General features: G+C 42.3%; 2 protein-coding genes across 2 annotated transcripts in view; one reads left to right on the top strand and one right to left on the bottom strand.

Moving 5' to 3' along the window:
* Positions 1-11,007: 11,007 nt before the first annotated feature.
* LOC124688300 lies at positions 11,008-11,702 on the top strand. The gene has a single exon (XM_047221992.1). It carries the CDS (start codon positions 11,189-11,191, stop codon positions 11,456-11,458), a length of 270 nt encoding a protein of 89 aa, XP_047077948.1. The 5' UTR covers positions 11,008-11,188; the 3' UTR covers positions 11,459-11,702.
* Positions 11,703-13,761: 2,059 nt separating this feature from the next.
* LOC124690646 (E3 ubiquitin-protein ligase BRE1-like 2) overlaps positions 13,762-18,886 on the bottom strand; it is a 9,327-nt gene continuing 4,202 nt past the window's right edge. The window contains exons 3-9 of the mRNA XM_047224006.1: positions 16,354-16,640; positions 15,523-15,595; positions 15,354-15,440; positions 14,962-15,099; positions 14,616-14,818; positions 14,372-14,534; positions 13,762-14,180 (exon numbers count right to left, since the gene is read on the bottom strand). Of these exons, the coding sequence (XP_047079962.1) occupies positions 14,049-14,180; positions 14,372-14,534; positions 14,616-14,818; positions 14,962-15,099; positions 15,354-15,440; positions 15,523-15,595; positions 16,354-16,640 (1,083 nt within the window). The 3' untranslated portion in view covers positions 13,762-14,048. The remainder of the gene's footprint in view (positions 14,181-14,371; positions 14,535-14,615; positions 14,819-14,961; positions 15,100-15,353; positions 15,441-15,522; positions 15,596-16,353; positions 16,641-18,886) is intronic.

The following is an 18,886-nucleotide window of genomic DNA, read 5'->3' as shown; positions in this document are numbered from 1 at the left end:
ATTGTAGACTTAGGGTTTTGTGTGTTTGGGTTCGTAGCATAGAAAATAAAAAAATTCCTACCGCAAGAATGAATAACAAGCCAAGATCTAATCTAGTAGATGGTAGCAACAAGGTGAAGATCATCATACCCTTGAAGATAGCTAAGCGTTAACGAGATAGATCTCGTGGTTGATGTAGTCGATCACTTGCCGCTTGCAAAAGCGCGTAGAAGATCTTGATGGTGCTACAGTCAGGCAGCGCCTCCGCACTCGGTCACACGTACGGTGTTGATGAAGATGTCCTTCTCCCCGTTTCAGCGAGAAGTGGAAGTAGTCGATCCTCCTCGAAATCCCCGGCAGTGCTTCGCCGTAAGTGTCGCGGGAGAATTAGGAGGAGGGAGTAGTTACGTTGCAAACGTATCTATAATTTTTGATCCTCCATGCTTGTTTTGCACCAATTCCAACATGTTTTATAGGCACTTTGTATCATATTATGTCATTATTTGGGCTAACCTATTAACAAGTGCCACAATGCCAGTTTCTGTTTAATATGTCTGTTTCATGCAGAAATAGTCCAAAAATGGAAGTGCTCGAAAAAATCTGGAAAATTCACCAAAATTATTATTCACCAGAAGACTCCAGGAGCCAGAAGGGGAGTGCCGGGAGAGCCACATGGTGGCTATACATGGGCCAGGCACGGCCTGGGCCCTAGCCGCGCGTGCCCCATGTATTTCCCCCTCGAGCACCGCCTCACGTCGCCTCTTTGCCTACAAGATCCCCTCTGACCTAAAAGTTACGAGAATATCAGTCTCCGCCCACGAAAAGTCTCGAAGCTCCGCCGCCGTCTGAAACCCTAATCCGAGGGATAGAAGTCTCTGTTTCGGCACCCTGCTGGGACAGGGAATTGCCCCGGTACCTTCTCCATCGACTCCACCGCCATCTTCATCGCCATCGCTGCCCCCTATGATGAGGAGGGAGTAGTTCACCCCCGGGGCTGAGGGGCCGTACTAGTATCTATGTGGTTTCTCTCTCTCTCTCGCGATATGATCTTTTATGTGATCATGGGCTTTGTAATGTAGATGTTGTTGTGCTACTCTAGTATTTTATCATATGAACTTTGGGGTCAGCGTGATCGCGGTATGTACCGTGTGTGTGGCTCCCTTATGAATTGTGTAATGTTAGTTCCTCCTATGAATACTCAAAGTGACAGTGTGGGGTGTTCATGGTATTTGGGGCTGTATCTTGAGGTGTGCTTTTATAGCCCATGCACGATGAGTTTGTGTTCTTAATCCAACAAGAAAGTGTTTCGTAGTAGCATGATGAAGTGCGTATATTTATATCTAATTATGATTGCATTGTTGAGAGTGCCACTGGTGAAAGTATGATCCCTGGGCCTTGTTTCCAAAATATTACATCACACTCCTTAGTGCCAACGAAGCTCTTTTCTGGCACCGTTCGTTTACTGTTTTACTGCATATTTACTTGTTTTATATTATCGCTCATATTCATCCATACCACCTGTGTTTTACTATCTCTTCGCCGAACTAGTGTACCTATACATTTGACAAGTGTATCGGGTGTGTTGGGGACACAGGAGACTTTTCGCATCTTAATTGCAGGGTTGCTTAAGAGGGATATCTTTGACCTCTACCTCCCTGAGTTCGATAAACCTTGGGTGATTCACTTAAAGGAAACTTGCTGCTGTTCTACAAACCTCTGCTTTTGGAGGCCCAACACTGTCTACAGGAATAGGAGTGTGCGTAGACATCAAACTATTTTCTAGCGTCGTTGTTGAGGAGGTGAGCGCTTGAAGGTATTTCCTTTGGATTCTGCAATTATATCTTTTTGTTTCTTGTTTTTATTTTCACTAGGCTTAATGGACAACATAAACATAATTATGAAACTTTTCTATCATGATGATAACAATGATATTAGTATGAATTCTAACACCATTACTGCTAATGATATGGAAAAGTCTAAGCTTGGGGATGTTGGTATTGATGAGCATGATATTTTTAGTACCCCAAGCACGGAGGAGAAAATTTTATTTGATGATACTATGCCTCCTATATATGATGATTGCAATTATGAATATGATATTTTCAGTACACCTACTATTGAGGAGGAAATTAATTATGATTTCAATATGCCTCCTATATTTGATGATTATGGTGATGAGAATAATAATGATAGCTATTTGTTGAATTTGCTCCCACTACTATTAATAATGACTATGCTTATGTGAGGAGTAATAATTATTTTATGCATATGGATCATGATAAGAATGTTTCAGATGATGGTTATATTGTGGATTTCATTAAGGATGCTACTGAAAGTTATTATGAGAAAGGGAAACATGGTTATATGAATCTCAATAATATTAAGTTTCCCCTCTATATGTTGAAATTTTGAAGTACCACTTATTTTGTCTTCATATACTAGTAGCTTCATGCTTCAATAATTTGTTTTCTTACAAGATTCCTTTTCATAGGAAATGGGTTAGACTTAAATGTGTCTCATATTTGCTTCTTGATGCTCTCTTTTGCTTCAATTCATATTTGTTATGTGAGCATCTTCTCAAATTACTGAGTTCATCTTAATGGCTATAAAGAAAGAGCTTTTGGGATACAACCCATTTATGTTTTATTTCTGTTATTTTACTGCTTTGTTGAGTCCTGGAAGTTATTACTACTGTAATAACCTCTTCTTATCATTTTTATTTCGTTTTTGTGCCAAAAATTGCCTCTAATGTTAAGGAAGTGGTATTTGGGAAAATTGCTATCCTGTTTCTGTTTCTGGACTGTCGCGATAAAAATTCACATAAATCAGCAGAACGTCCTTTTGAGCTGCCAATTTACGTGCGTATTCCCCAGGTTATTATCTAACTTTCATTAGTTCTAAGTTTTTCATCTTTACGAATTGTTCTGTTTTGACAGATTCTTGCACTGTTTTGCATTTGCACCTTTTTGCCCATCTTTTTTAGTTCTTTTGATCAGAGAACCTTATTGAAGTTGTGCTACAGTAGCTGATGCTTATTACATGCCTTTCATATGTCATATTGAAGTTTGTGGACTTGAATATATTTCATTATTTCTATAATTTCACTAACGCTGTTAATGAGATTTGTGATGAGTTTTGTGTGAAGAAAGTTTTCAAGTGTAGGGAGAGAAGAATGATGCAAATAGATGAACGATGGACAAAAGCTTAAGCTTGGGGATGTCCCCTGGACCCCACAAGAAATATCCAAGAAATACAAACGTCAAAGCTTGGGGATGCCCAAGGCATCCCCTCTTCATCAACAAGCACACTAGGTCATTTTTCAATACACTATAGTTTTATTGCTTCATGCATTATATGTTATTCTTGGAGCGTCTTTATTTTCTGTTGTGTGTGTTTGGTTTTCAATAAAGAAGGACCCCATCATCCTTTTATTTGTCCTGGAGAGAGACACGCTCCACCTGATTAGGTCTCTGGTTTTATTGCTTATTATTCGTGAGAGTGGTTTCAAATAAGTTGATTGTTGTTGGAAGAGTAGAGAAAAAAATTCTTCGTGCGTGATTAGATGCAAATGGAAGCTTTATAGACCGTGGCATTTATTTTAGCATGACGTGTTAGATGTTTTTGCGAGCTTACCAATTATGTGAGTATCGTGAATCGTTTCAAATAGCTGAGAGTGTTTATTGTGCCATTAAAAGTTTCATGCATTGTTTTTAGTATAGAAAGCATTTTATAGTGGTGAAAATATTCCCCTGCAAATGTTTCAATTGGGTCGACTTGGCGCATGCTTGCACCATGTTGTGACTATCAAATAGTCAATTTTGCCTCTATGTTCATTTAGTTTTTGACTTGTGATATCACTTTATAGTTTGATCAATTCGTTTTGTCGCTATGCATGATTATGGCTATTGTTGCTCTCTTAGACGGTCGCATCCAATCTTTTTGCTAGCCTCCATTTGTACTGAGTATGTGCTCTACTCGTGCATCCAACCACCATAAACCAAGGTGTTCCAGGCGTGTCCACCATATCTACCTATTTTGTGGTATTTCATTGCCACTCCGCAAGTGTTCACTTATGTGCTACCTTTAAAATTTGAAATCACTATCCGTTTTGTGTAACTTTTTGCTCATGGTAAATTGTGATTTTAATTCTTATAACCCTTGTTGTGCGGTAACCATGCTGACATGGGGACGCCTTCATTATATCCTTTTGTTGATTATCATGTGAGTTGCTTTGCATACTCATCTTGGCTGAAGTAAATGTGGTAATTTTTCCATGAGTTGCTTTATGCATAATTGTTAGAGAAGAACATTGGACCGCTAACGAAAGCCATGCTTACATGGTGGAAGTTTCAGCTGGACTAAAACGCCTCAATCTCATGCGAGATAATATTGTTTTTGAATGCTTAAAGCATTAAAAAAGAGGTAGTCCATGTCTGTTGTCTTTGTTTTCCCGGTATGGATGTTCTGGTTGAGATATTCCCAAGCCGAGATATCATAAGTGGAATTGTCTCCTAGAGCCTTTGTACAGGAAGCAAGGAGGTACCCCTTTGTGACACTTGGTAGAAACATATGCATACGGTGATAATCTTTGGGAACACGAACTAAATAGGTCGACGTGTGAGCACTATTAGTATATTGTGCATGAGACAAGCAGTTTTATAAGAATTCCAATTGCAAGAAATATTTTTCACTACCGTTGACTTGAGTGCACTTCTCAAATTACATTTTCAATAACTCTATGATTTCAAAATGAAAAGCTCTAGCACATGAGTAATTCCACATGCCTCTCAAAGAGAGACTTTCTTTACTTCCATGTTGAGTCTCCACTTTCTTGCTATATGCACCTTCTTATGAGAGCATAGTTGTCATTCTTAGTTTAATGTGCATGGTCCCAAGATTTTATTGATTGATTCATGATTATGGTATGACTTGTCTCAAATTACTTGTATCTAGTCACCCTTGAACTTTAAAGGTGTCCAAGCATTTATGTTTTGCTTTCAATATGGACAAGCCGAATACCACTTTGTGTTTCTTCTATGCTCTAGATAATCACTTTACTTTTCATGCACTTTATACATTGTCTTTCGTTTGATTCTTTTCATGACTCCAGCATGGTTCTAAGTTCATTGTAATATTATATCTACCATGTTGATGTTATTATGATCCCAGCTCTATGTGCTTTTACAAATGCATGATCATGGTTGTGTGATAGCATGTCACCTTAAAAATTATTTGTTTGTTATCACTTACCTACTCGAGGACGAGCAGGAGTTAAGCTTGGGGATGTTGATACGTTGCAAACGTATCTATAATTTTTGATGCTCCATGCTTGTTTTGCACCAATTCCAACATATTTTATAGGCACTTTGTATCATATTATGTCATTATTTGGACTAACCTATTAACAAGTGCCACAGTGCCAGTTTATGTTTATTATATCTGTTTATTGCAGAAATAGTCCAAAAATGAAAGTGCTCGGAAAAATCTGGAAAATTCACCAAAATTCTTATTCACCAGAAGACTCCGGGAGCGAGAAGGGGAGTGTCGGGAGAGCCACAGGGTGGGGCCAGGAGTGGCCTGGTCCATGGCCGCGCGTGCCCCATGTATTCCCCCATCGAGCACCGCCTCGCGTCACCTCTTTGCCTATAAGATCCCCTCTGACCTAAAAGTTACGAGAATATCAGTCTCCGCCCACGAAAAGTCTCAAAGCTCCGCCGCCGTCCGAAACCCTAATCTGGGGGACAAAAGTCTCTGTTTCGGCACCCTGCCGGGACGGGGAATTGCCCCCGGTACCTTCTCCATCGACTCCACCGCCATCTTCATCGCCATCGCTGCCTCCTATGATGAGGAGGGAGTAGTTCACCCCCGGGGCTGAGGGGCCGTACCGGTAGCTATGTGTTTTCTCTCTCTCTCGTGATATGATCTTTTATGTGATCGTGGGATTTGTAATCTAGATATTGTTGTGCTACTCTAGTGTTTTATCATATGAACTTTGGGGTCAGCATGATCGTGGTATGTACCGTGTGTGGCTCCCTTATGAATTGTGTAATGTTAGTTCCTCCTATGAATACTCAAAGTGACAGTGTGGGGTGTTCATGGTATTTGGGATTGCATCTTGAGGTGTGCTTTTATAGCCCATGCACGATGAGTTTGTGTTCTTTATCCAACAAGAAAGTGTTTCATAGTAGCATGATGAAGTGCTTATATTTATATCTAATTATGATTGCATTGTTGAGAGTGCCACTGGTGAAAGTATGATCCCTGTCCTTGTTTCTAAATATTACATCACACTCCTTAGTGCCAACGAAGCTCTTTTCGGGCACCGTTCGTTCACTGTTTTACTGCATGTTTACTTGTTGCATATTTATATTATCGCTCATATTCATCCATACCACCTGTGTTTTACTATATTTTCGCCGAACTAGTGCACCTATACATTTGACAAGTGTATCGGGTGTGTTGGGGACACAAGCGACTTTTTGCATCTTAATTGCGGGGTTGCTTGAGAGGGATATCTTTGACCTGTACCTCCCTGAATTCGATAAACCTTGGGTGATTCACTTAAGGGAAACTTGCTAATGTTCTACAAACCTCTGCTCTTGGAGGCCCAACACTGTCTACAGGATTAGGAGTGTGCGTAGACATCAAGTAGCTAGGGTTTGGGAGAGGGGGGCTCTTGGGCGCCGGCCTTGGGAGCCCTGGATGGTGCGGCTGGCTTGGGTGGCCAGCCCCCTCCCCTCTCCCTCTCTTTATATATATGGAACCCCTAGGGTTTGCCCCAAAACCAATCTGAAGTCCAACTCCAAAAACTGCCATAATGGGGAAACCTAGAAGGAGTGGATTGCTACCCTTCCTTGTTATTTGGCCGGCCAAGGTGGTGGAGTCCACTATGGACTCCACCTTCCCTCTTGGTTGGCCGGCTAGGATTGGTGGAGTCCATCCGGGACTCCACCTTCCATGGTGATTTATTCCGGATGCTTCTAGAACCTTCTAGTACCTTCCATAAATGCACCGGATCATTTCCAAACTTGGAATATGACTTCCTATATATTAATGTTATTCTCCAGACCATTCCAGAACTCCTCGTGATGTCTTGGATCCCATCCGAGACTCCGAACAATATTCGAACTCCATACCATATTCATATCTACTTAACAACATCAAAACCTTAAGTGTGTCACCTTACGGTTCGCGAACTATGTGGACATGATAGAGACACTTCTTCGATCAATAACTAATAGTGGGACCTGGAGATCCATAATAGCTCCCACATATTCAATGATAACTTCGTGATCGAAAGAACCATTCACATAAAATAATGGTTCCCTTTGTCGCGCGATACTTTACTTATCCGAGGTTTTGATCGTCGGTATCTCTATACCTAGTTCAACCTCGTCTTCGATAAGTACTCTTTACTCGTACCGTGATATGACATCCCTTGTGAACTAGTCACATGCTTGCAACCTAATTGGATGTCATTCCACTGAGATGGCCCAGAGTATATCTATCCGTCATTTGGATGGACAAATCCCACTATTGATCCATGTGCTTCAACTTATACTTTCTGAATACTTAATGCCACTTTTATAACTACCCATTTACGAAGTAGTGTTTGATGTCATTAAACTATTCATCCGGTGTAGGTGATTAACATGATCTCATGGTCTAAGGAATAAGTTACTATGTAGCTAAAAGCTTGTAGCAGAACGAACTAAATGAATTGATCATATGATATGCTTATTATGGGTGTATGTCCATCACATCATTCACTTAATGATATAATCTTGTTATTAATAAAATCCAATGTTCATGATCATGAAACTATGATCTTATATTAATCAACAAGCTAGTTTAACAAGAGGCTTACTAGCGACTCTTTTAAGTTTACAAAACATACAATTATTACTGTTTCTGGTTAATACTATTATAGCATGGGATGTAAACATTTATCATAAACACAAAGATATAAATAATAACTATTTTATTATTTCCTCTTGGGCATATCTCCAACATCGTGAAAATAGAGGGCAAGTAGAACTTGAAGGTTGTCAGATGAAAAAAGGTGTCAAACTCAAAATAATACAGTGGCTAGGGTTTTCACAAAATATCAATCCTCTCTTCGTCCTCAGCTTCGCCTTTATATAGGAGGCGAAGCCGAGACTTTCCGTGTCATACAAGTACACATACTTTCCTTGGATTGTTACGGCGTGGAGATCTTACGGGTTCCGGGACAACCTCTCTGCAGCTATTGTTGCTCCCATAATGCCGATACTTGCCATATCAATTTGGTACAAAGATGCTCGGGGATCACCAGGAGGTGGCCTAGTTTCCATCATGTATGCATGTGTTGCCATGTAATCTGTTTCTGGCGTCTTGGGTGTTTCCTCTCGAATCTATTGACATGAAGATCATGTCGAGATCTTGGACTAGATGCTCTCCCCGCTAGTTCTCGGGTATGCCTGCCATCCGAGACCGCCTTCTTCCTCCGGGTGCCCTGTTGTTGTTTGCCGAATTTTGTGATTGCGCCCCCAGGTTACCTCTGCGTTCGCTGGATCCGTCCGCTACAGCCCTCCTTGCATCTAGTTTCTCCTGCAATTTCTTCAACCCGCGCCTTGTGCGACTGAGTTTGTACTGATATGCTATGAGCTCTTCTGTTGTTGCTTGCGTTTTCATTAGTTCTGCACCACTTATGGCCCTTGCGGCTCTGTCCCAAGCGGCTTGAGGGAGCTGTACTCGCTCTCTCGCTCGAGATCTGACATATTTACTTCATGCCCGTCGACTTCATGTGCCTCTAGTGAGATTTGCGGGATCGACATAGGGATTACCCAATGGGTCGAAAGCCTCGGATTGCTCGTCTTCCTCTACTTCGCGGCCCGACACGGTGAGCACGCAGATCTGATGTCGTGTGGAGTCTGCACTATTATCGAGCTCAGGATCTTGAGTCATCGAGTTCCTTTGTGGTACTGGGCTTGACACCCGCATGTTATACAGAGGGTATGTGACACCGTCGTATGGATCGGTGAAGACCTCCTCCTGTCGCTGAAACTAGTGTTGTTGGTGAAGCTGAAGTTGGTGAAGCTGTCGGAGATGTTGCCCCAACGTAGATCGGCTTCAGCGGTCGACCCGAAGGTCAACCCGTCGAACTGATCGATGATTTTTCCGCTATAAGCGGGCTTGATGGCATGTGTCGGTGAAGTCTCCTCTTCGCCTGATTCATTGGATGATATTGATGATCTCGACGATTTGTGCTCAGCCACCAACGGTCCCTAAAAAATCGGGGCCGAAAAGCGGTGTGAACCTTCTTTTCCGACGAGGAAGCGGAAGCTCCCGAACGTCATCTCCATTGCTTCTCCCAGATTGGCGTATGCAGGCAAACGAATGGGAGGGTGAGGAACAAAATTGACAAAGCCAGATTGGATCTGTTTACCTCCTTCTACTGTGTTGCTTGCTGCTGACGATGGTGATGATGATGATGCCATCGAGATCGGGACCTTGCTACCTCCAATTCCCACAGACGGTGCCAATTGACGATGGTTTAACTCGTCAATGCCTACAGATTGTAGGCTTAGGGTTTCGTGAAAATAGAGAGCAAGTAGAACTCTAAGGTTGTCAGACGAACAAAGGCGTCAAACTCAAAGTAATACGGTGGATAGGGTTTTCACAAAATATCGATCCTCTCTTCGTCCTCAGCTTCGCCTTTATATAGGAGACGAAGCCGAGGCTTTCCGTGTCATACAAGTACACATACATCGGGCCGGACTAGGCATTTCCATATATTATTACAAGTTTTCCTATTTTGACTAGACTTTCTTAATCCATACGATCCTCATCTTCATGGGCCTTCAAACCTTCGGATCCTTGTGCCTTAAACTCCTTTAACTAGGGCTCATATATAACATACTCATTAGCCATGCCCATATCAGATGGTGATTGAGCTAGCAGGATAACAAGGTGTGAAGATGGAGCGGATCTAAGAGTGACTAATACCGGATCTGCAAAAACATGGTGGATTCAGAATGAGGGTTGAGCGATGTCGATAAAAACCAAACAAGCTAAGTGACGCTAGAGGCATGTGTGCATCGTTTTTGGCTCGAAGGCTCGAAGATGAATATAATTTTTAGAAAAGCAAATAATATTTAGATTTTCCAAAAAGATCTTGCAAATGGGTTCTATATCGTTGGAAATATGAACGATTTTTTACAAGATTTAATCCATAAAAACAGTAGATAAAACACGACTAACCAAAAGAAGACCGAATTAGCCATGCTGTCATGTTAGCTACAAGTTTATACAGATTGCTAGAAGTAGAGTTTGAAGCATTATCTATATAAGATCGCATACGGGGTGATGGAAGAAGACCATTCGTTTATCAATGTCAGGGAAGAAATCGTTGTTGGGGAAGTAATCATCAACATCCGTGTCAAAGAAGAAGCTATTATCTTCTTTAGAATTTCTCGAGTTTTGAAATAAAGTTAGAAAAAAAAACCTAAAGCCCGTGGTGTAAAGCGATTATTTATGTGGCCATGAGCTTCAAAAAAGAAAACCTTCTATGATATCCACATAGGCCAACTCTTGGTCGGACGAACCTTTGCTTAGTCAGACGAATTTCCCTTCGTATGCTACGACTCCACATGGGCTAATCCGAGGTATAATCGCCAGGCGCTTAGAGAGATTTTGCTTCCAGACAAGCAAGCCTCTCTTGAACAAATCAAACCGGGCGACCGGTTCCCGCGCCCAACGGTCCAACAAATAAAACGGTCACTCTCCAGACATCGGTCATGCGTGCGGTCAGGCCGCTGCAAGAACTCCGTGGATAGAATCCAGAAGAGCCAACGGAGTCCGTTTGCGGCTGCGCGTAAGTCACCGACATGCGGGCCACACCCACTGCTGGAAGGAAGGAAGCTTCGGACCCAGGTCGCGTCGACACGCACGCAGCCTCGCCGGTCAAAACCGGCGTGCAGGTGCAGCTGCCCCGCGGTTCCGAGAACCGACCAGCCACCGTGTCCGCGTACTCCGACGCGGGCGCGTGCAGCCATATTCAATTCTCCCCAGATTAGGACAATCTCCGACTATAAAACCCGCCATTCCCCGGCGATCCATTCCATTCCGAGGTCGACCGTGATCGAGCAGCTTAAACACCAGGATCGGAAAAGCAGCACGCGGCAATCTTGATTTTCTCTTGAGGGGGGATTAATTCTTTGGGGGAGACATGGAGCGCAAGAACTCGTTCGGCACGTCGTGGGCGGACCAGTGGGACACCGGCAGCGACCCGAGCCCGCGTGCCGCAAGCGACGGCGGCAAGAAGCAGCAGGGCGGCGGCGGAGGCGTGGAGAAGACCAAGGCGGCCGCGGCGACCGGGCTGAAGAAGGTGAAGGAGGGCACCGCGCACGGCTTCCAGTGGATCAAGGGCAAGGTCCAGAAGAAGAAGCAGGGCGGCGCTGGCGACGGCGCCGGCGACGGGATATCCGCCGGGTATTAGCCCAGGCCCTGCTTCCTCTTGCCGGATGGATGGTTCCTGGATCGGTTGATTTGGCGATCTGTGCTTCCTCTTCAGTCTTTGTATACTCCGTATAAGTTTTGCTGTTGGATTTAGGATGTTTCACACCACCTTGTACATGATCGTCGATCGGTCTCTTGGATATCTGCGTTTTATTGATTGGTTCCTTGTTCTGTCTGTCTCCTGCCGTCGATTGATCCGATGAAATTTGATGTTGATTAGTCCAGTCCGATATACTCATCGACATTAGTTCCGGCCCCTTTCGTCTATAGCACTCATGTGAGATTACCTATGAAATCAGTAGCGAGGAGATCCATAGAACACATGTGATTTTTAGTACCGAAGAAAGATCACTAGAAAGCTGAAGGAAGGTAAATCCTATCCCATCGGTTCAATATGGTATCCCTGTACTTTTGCACTTCTGAAACAAATAGTACTTAACTTCTGTAAATCATATGCTAACAGTTAAATTGCTACTAGGTAGTAACAAATCTGTTACTAGGTAAACAACATATCAACAGTCTGCTGCTAATGCCAATGAAGAATTCTGAATTAAAAATACCAAAGCAACACAACAGGTGCAGCTGATCTCTGCTACTAGCACCAAATCTGGTAATTAACCATGAGGTTTTTGGTAACTCTGTAATCGCCAAAAAAACGTCCTATTGTTTCTCCATGCATGCTAACAGGATATGGCTACTTACATTTTCTAGTTTCTGGATAATTTGAGTGCGCAGAAATGCAGTACTGTTGCTCGTCTCTTCGCTGCTACTTGCACTTGAAAACTGGGAACAAACAAGAGTTGCTGACTAGCTGTTGTTCAACAAAAGAAAACAAGAGTTGATGTTGTTCAAAAAAAAGAAAACAAGAGTTGCTGTTTACGAGTAGAGTACATTAATTGTTGAACATAGTAGTGTGTTGTTGATGGAAGCAGATTTGGTGCACGTGAGTACCAGTGCTCCTAGTTTTCAAAATATTTGAAAATTGTATATTTGTGTTTTAAAAAATCGTCATATTTATTCCGTGAATACATACATATGTCCTAAATACTCGTGCAAAGTTTCGGTTGAAATTACATTGTATTTTGAGCTACATGAAAAAAAAAGACAAATTTATGGCTACGTACAAATATTTGTCAGGATTTTTTCTTTTTTCTATAGATCAAAATACAACATATTTTTCTCCAAAATTCATACCGTATCTTTGAAATGTTTATATGTATGTAGGTATTTAATATCATTTTTTTAGAATTCAAATGATATGATTTTAAAAACACAGGTTAATGTCCACATGCTCTTCCTAAACCTGGGTAGGCGGTTTCATGTCAAGTACTACTGCTAGTTTATCTGATAGTACTAAAATAGGTCTTAGTCCAGTTCCGTTTCGTATGCATACTTCTTTTTTGAAGAAATATTAACTCTTGGGTAGTAGTAGTAGGGAGTGATGTTTTGGAACATGGAAGCATATGCTCCCTATATTTTAAAATGCATGTTACATATATTTTAAATTTCAAAAAAATTGAAACAAAAAATACGCACATACATCTTCACGTGCTACGCGCTCACAAAGTCGTTTCATAAAAAATGAACTTATCATGTGACGTGTGTAAAAAAGACAAAATTCAGTGCTGAAAACAATGCTTTTCACAGGATAAGTTTTCTCTTTTTTACGTAGGCCACAACAAATATTATTTTTTCGTGAAACTTGACGCATACACATATATTATGGAGATGTACATGTAGAATTTTTTGTCAAAATTTTTCCACACTTCGAAATATGTTTTGTTGGTAGAGGGAGCATACGCACCCGGGAGCCGAATTGAATTTCCGGGGTAGTATCAGTTTGTTCTATAAGTTTCTAGAACAGCTTACATTATGAAATGGAGGGAGTACATTTTAGACGAGATTTTTTTTTTAAAGCAACGAGATGTTTGTTGAGATAACTGAATAACTAGTGTAAATATTAACCATAGTTTAATCATGCTAAATTTGTACTCCATCCCCTAAAACAATGTTGCTGATTTGTCTAAATGTAAACGCATCTATACAATATCACTCATTTATCTAAATTCGGATGTATAATTTAGACAAATTTACAACATCCTTTTTTTTTGGTATGGATGGAGTATGAATAATCTTGCTCTCGTCATTGTTGTAAACTTGTAATAACATCAGCGTGTAGCTTTATCTCGCAGATGAAAATTTCTGAATTCAAGCAAGAGCAGCTTTTCTAGCTCAAGAGATATAGACAAAGGCCAATGTATGTTCGTCCTAGTGTATAAACACTTTCGAAAAGAAACAAAACTTCACCTTCTATTCATTTCTTGTTTACTCCCAGTTCACTACAAAGTACAAACACAACTGAAAACAGCTTAGCAATAGCCTCATGTAAAGCCACATATCCTACACTCAGACACACATCACATAAGCTACCATGCTTTGTTACCTTTTCACTTTTTGCAGGAAGGCCTATGAGTGCTCGATCTAAGCGCCCCCACGAGAAACATAAACTACATAATTACAAGATACAAGCATACACCAGGAGGTTGTCATTAGAGCCAACCTCACGGATTTCAGATCTTCACCTCTCGCACATCGTTTTGCCCAAACGGGGTGCCGCAACCTGGGCATTTTCGGTGGCGGAGCTCAAGGTTCCTCTGGATACATGGTGAGCAGAATAGGTGGAAGCATTTGGTGATCACAACCTGACAACAACCAAGACAGGAACATAAGACTAATCAGCAGTACTAGTTCTGTAGGTGGTCACAACATTAAAAGCTTACACTTTGGTGACATGTGAATAGAGTAAATGTTAGATCTCAGCTGCTAATTCTGAGTCACACAAATCCACGTCGTTCAAAAAATAAGCTGTGCAATTCACTGGACAATTAATTACCTCTTTTGGTCGGTCAAAGCACACACCACACTTGAGAATAGCCTTGCAATCTTTAATCTCATCCTGAAGCTTCTGAATAGTAGCCTCTTCGTTTTCAGAAGTCAGCTCCATGACTTCATTTTTCACCTCTTCATATTCTTCCTCGAGCTTTCTCTTCTCGCCTCTGAAATAGCAAAGAAATGTAATGACTAAGCCCTGGTGACAGCATAGCTAGACAAACTTGGAACCAAAAAGTAACACTAACCTCTCGCGCTCTAGCTCCACTCTTAGCTCAGCTATCTTTTTCTGATTTAGCTCGTATTCTTTCTCAGATGATCCAACGGTGGATCGAAGCCACTTGAGCTCCTTCTCTGTGTCAGACACCTCCATCAGAGTCTTTTCAAGGTTAATCACATGATGCCTGTTCTCGAAAGAAGTTTTTATAGCTTGAGCGACATAGGATTTCATCTGTGACAATTATTTAAACAAGAAAATTCAAAACCAGCTCAGTGGTAAACAGAAACACACACACAATATATTTATAAAAGATTTGCGTCCGTGTGATTTTCAAATACGGTTGGCAGACAGCAAAATTCTAACTCGGAGATTACCTGCTCTTCACCACGGGCAATTTTTTGTTTAGATGAGTCCAGTGAACTATTAACTTGATGGAGTTGCTTCTGTAACAAATGCTTTTCAGAGAGAAGGGATGCAGAGGCCTGCTTTGTCTTCACACTATCTGATACTAGCTGTTAAATGAGAATCAAGTTATTAATGGGCACTAGTAAAAAGCAACAAGATCTTCTGGCAATGCAACAGAGTATATATGATGTGGTCAAACTGCATGACTAATAAGGCGACAAGGCAAGGTGATGTGCCCCACTACTCCAGATGGGGCAGGGAAAGAGAAATAGACCAGGCCACCTAGGGCAACAGCCTCAAAAGTGTAGAGCCCAGAAAGCTGGCAGCGAAGTGTCTGCATCAGGAGAAATATGCTACGCACCTTAATGTTAAAATCATCTCTATCGGCAACCTGTTGCTGAAGATGCTGATTTTGTGTCTGCATGTCTTCATATGCTTGACCAATTGTCTGCAGTAATAGCATCATATGCTTTCTCACACGTGCACACAAGCACGACAAAAAGCTGCTAACAAAGTAAAAATGAGCTAACCTCAATTTCAGAGATATAAGCATCTCCTTCAGCTTCTTTAATCTTTATTGCCTCGTTGAGTTCCAGAACATCTCTGGCAAAAAGATCATACAAAGTATGAAACTGCAGAATGGATACAGAGTACCAACTCCTCATTGAACAATATAATATGCACTAATTCACAAAGATAGCATATACTGCTGGTTGTCACAAAATTTGCAGCAGGAAAATAATACAGCTCATCTCAACTACTGATCGCAAGAACCAGTTGGATAATACTCGATAGCAAGATGAAGACAATTGAGATATATCGCATTAGACTCTCAGTTTCAACCTAGTTTGCCAAACATATGAACAGCACAGGTTGGCAAAAATCTAAGTATCAAGTTTAGGAAGCCGTTGCAGGAGTTAAACTGGAACCAACCAGTTCAGATTTTCAACTGGGTCGGTTTCTGGCTGAAAAATGAATCCAGTTTGTTTGGGCATTTGAGTCTGAGTTAATTTCAGAATTTGATAAATGGAAATTAGAAATAAGTTGTGACAGCTATGGGGGTTTAAGGGAGTGCATTTCTATTGAGCGGAAAAACAAGCGGATTTGGGAAGTATAAAGTAGTTAGCCATTAAAAAATAATGTACCTAACACACTCAACATCTTTTGCATCATTAATAGCAGGGGCAAGGATGAAACAACTGCAGTAACTACTCCTGATCCCCCTAATGGATAACTATTTTAAACAGCGCTCCTAGTAAACTGAACAACTATTTCAAGTGGTGAGAGTGAAAGTAAACAGTCACCAATTGCTTCTAGCAGTGGTACACACATCAAACTGTCTCCAAGAGCAGATAACTAACCTTTCGAATGCATCTACCTCGGTCCTTAATTCTTCTAGTTCTGCTTCAGCAAATGAAAGCCTTTGCTGGCATGCAGTTTCAGTTTCATTTGCTGCTCTTACACGAAGTTCAAGACTATGCTCCTCTAAACTAGTTCTCAAATATTCAGCCTGCTTCCGAGCTTGGTTTCCTGATTCCTTGATCTCTGCAATTGTCCTAGATGCACAGAAGTGTAAAATAAGAATCAAACAGATGAAGCAAAATATATGTGCATGCCAAATAGAAGAAACTGTCAACTGCCTATCATTCTATGAAGCATTTTGAGCTGAAATCAATGAGCATTTGGTACTGCAAAAAGTGGCAGAGGTAACTGACATACACTTCCTTCTTCAGAAAATTTAGCTTACTAGCAAAAGTGCCCGTGCGTTGCTACGGCCTTACATTATCCTTTCATATGAGCTCGTCGCTGCACCAGTTTGTAATACCATTGTGGTGATGGCGGTGCCACACTTCAATTTTATTGAGATATGGATCCGAATGAATTTACAGTTAGGCATTCGCCGTTGCTATATGTTGATTTTTACTAAATATTTTCTATGCCACAGAGAATTCATTATAAGCCTAGCTCTTTTTTTGGCCGAGCAATTACCTTTAGTTTAAATTCCGAAGATAAAATAAGGTGAGGCTAACGACGCAATAACTTAAGCAAACAAAAACAAATAATGCTGGACTACAAATAACTTTCTTTATAAGAGACAAAATAAACAACTCCAAAGCACTGAAAAATCAAACGAAAGCTCATGTGAAGCTGATGCCCTTCACCTATATGGCAAGATCACTCTTGTAACAACGGAAAACTTAATAAATTTCATTTTGGTGTAAGAAATACAGGATATGATCACACTTTTAGTATCGGTTGAAATACAACGGACCCTCCGAAATCACGATGCCATGAAAATATTGTGCTTATAAGCTCCACAGAAACTGATTAGTTGGCTGATGAGCTATATATGATCCTAGGTACGCATGAGTACAGCAAAGTAGAATTCCTATAAAATGTCCTTTGCTAGGTGTGTATTTTCTCAACTGGGGTACTTTTGCTATTATATAAGTGTTCATTTCGTTGGCAGCTCATCTCACAACTGGTCTGAAATTACCTAATAAAAAACGATCGCTGTAAATTGAACATGAGCCTGTATCTTTGGATAATAAACGCAAGTACTACCTGCAGTGCAATGTCTGCACGGCGTGTCTGCGTCAGCACCGATTATACTAAACTAAATGGCATCCGATTCCTGGTTAATTATGCAAATCAAAATCTCACCACATCAGAGAGTAGTATCTGCTTAGCCTCCTTGCTGAAGCTGTCGGTGGGGAGCTGCTGAATACTCTCCGCATCGCCTGGAACCTCCGCAGCATCAGTGGCTCCGTGAAGGCCGGCTGTCCTTGCTCTGGATGCAGGCCTCGCACCCAGCCACGCTCGTCTTCACCTCGTGCCGTGTCAGCGAGCAGCACACGAGGACACGGGGATGGCGGCGCTGAGCCCTGTGATTCAGCGTGCTCTGAGGCTGCCGTGGTGATGGGGCTGCCCGTAGTTTTATTGGAGCTACACCGGAGGCAGGCCGGCGACCGCGTCGAGTGGGCGAGATAGCTGGAGGCGCGGTGGGGGTCTCAGCAAGCGGCAAGTGAGGATGGGATGCACAGGGCCCTAGCCGGCGTCTTGTCGATAGGGGCGGGCGGGGCCCTACCGCCGGCGCGAGGCCTCACTGGTAGGTTTCCGCGGGAGCTTGCATCCATGTCGATTGGGGATTTTTCTTTTTTCTTTTGTCTCCCTCCACTCGCCCCGCTCTCGTCAGGGCGCACAACCTCCTCCTCGGCTTGCTCTTCGCCTCTGTTCAGGTCGGGATGGCAGGAACTTGATCGCTGCCGCCGATGCCCAGCCGCGCCAGGTACATGTGCGGCGGCACCCAGCCACCCACCCATCGGCGTCATCTGCTCCTGCTCGCACAGCGTGGCGGGCACCGGATCCAGCTCGGCGGCGAGCCTCGGCCAGGCAGCTACGTCTACCCGGGCCAACGCCCGTCCGCGAACGCTTGGCTCAGCGCGTAGCGAGAAATTTCCGGCGAGGTTGCAATGGATTTGTTGGAATTTTTTGTACAGATCCGTGGGAATCACCCGAGAAGGAGAGGGCTATATATGGGTGGATTTTCTTGTGTGAGGAGGCAAGGAATTAAACTGAGCAAAATCAGAGATTTGATTCGGGAAGAGTTCAGTAAAAACCCGTTGTGGTTCGATTTGATTCATAGGGGCCGTCCAATCAGAGGACTCATCATCTCCGGATCTGGCTTGGCGGCGGGATCGCGGGAGGCAGGGCTGTGGGCTGTGGCTGTTTTTTACACGATAGAACCAACCGGTACAATGGCATTGCATAGTAATATACGATTTGGTGGGAGGGTAAAACGGTCCAAAAAAATGTTGGACGAAAATTTTGGCAGAAACCTTAGCTCCTTTATTATTAGGTATAGATATGATCTAAGATTTTTTTTTCCTTATC

Source organism: Lolium rigidum, chromosome 2, assembly GCF_022539505.1.
Source record: "Lolium rigidum isolate FL_2022 chromosome 2, APGP_CSIRO_Lrig_0.1, whole genome shotgun sequence".
In the NCBI taxonomy this organism is placed as follows: domain Eukaryota; kingdom Viridiplantae; phylum Streptophyta; class Magnoliopsida; order Poales; family Poaceae; genus Lolium; species Lolium rigidum.
Note: the sequence above shows the minus strand (reverse complement) of the source record. Positions and strands in the feature narration are given on the sequence as shown.

Excerpts from the sequence above, each read along its gene's own strand:
- LOC124688300 (XM_047221992.1), top strand. The coding sequence starts at position 11,189 with ATGGAGCGCAAGAACTCGTTCGGCACGTCGTGGGCGGACCAGTGGGAC.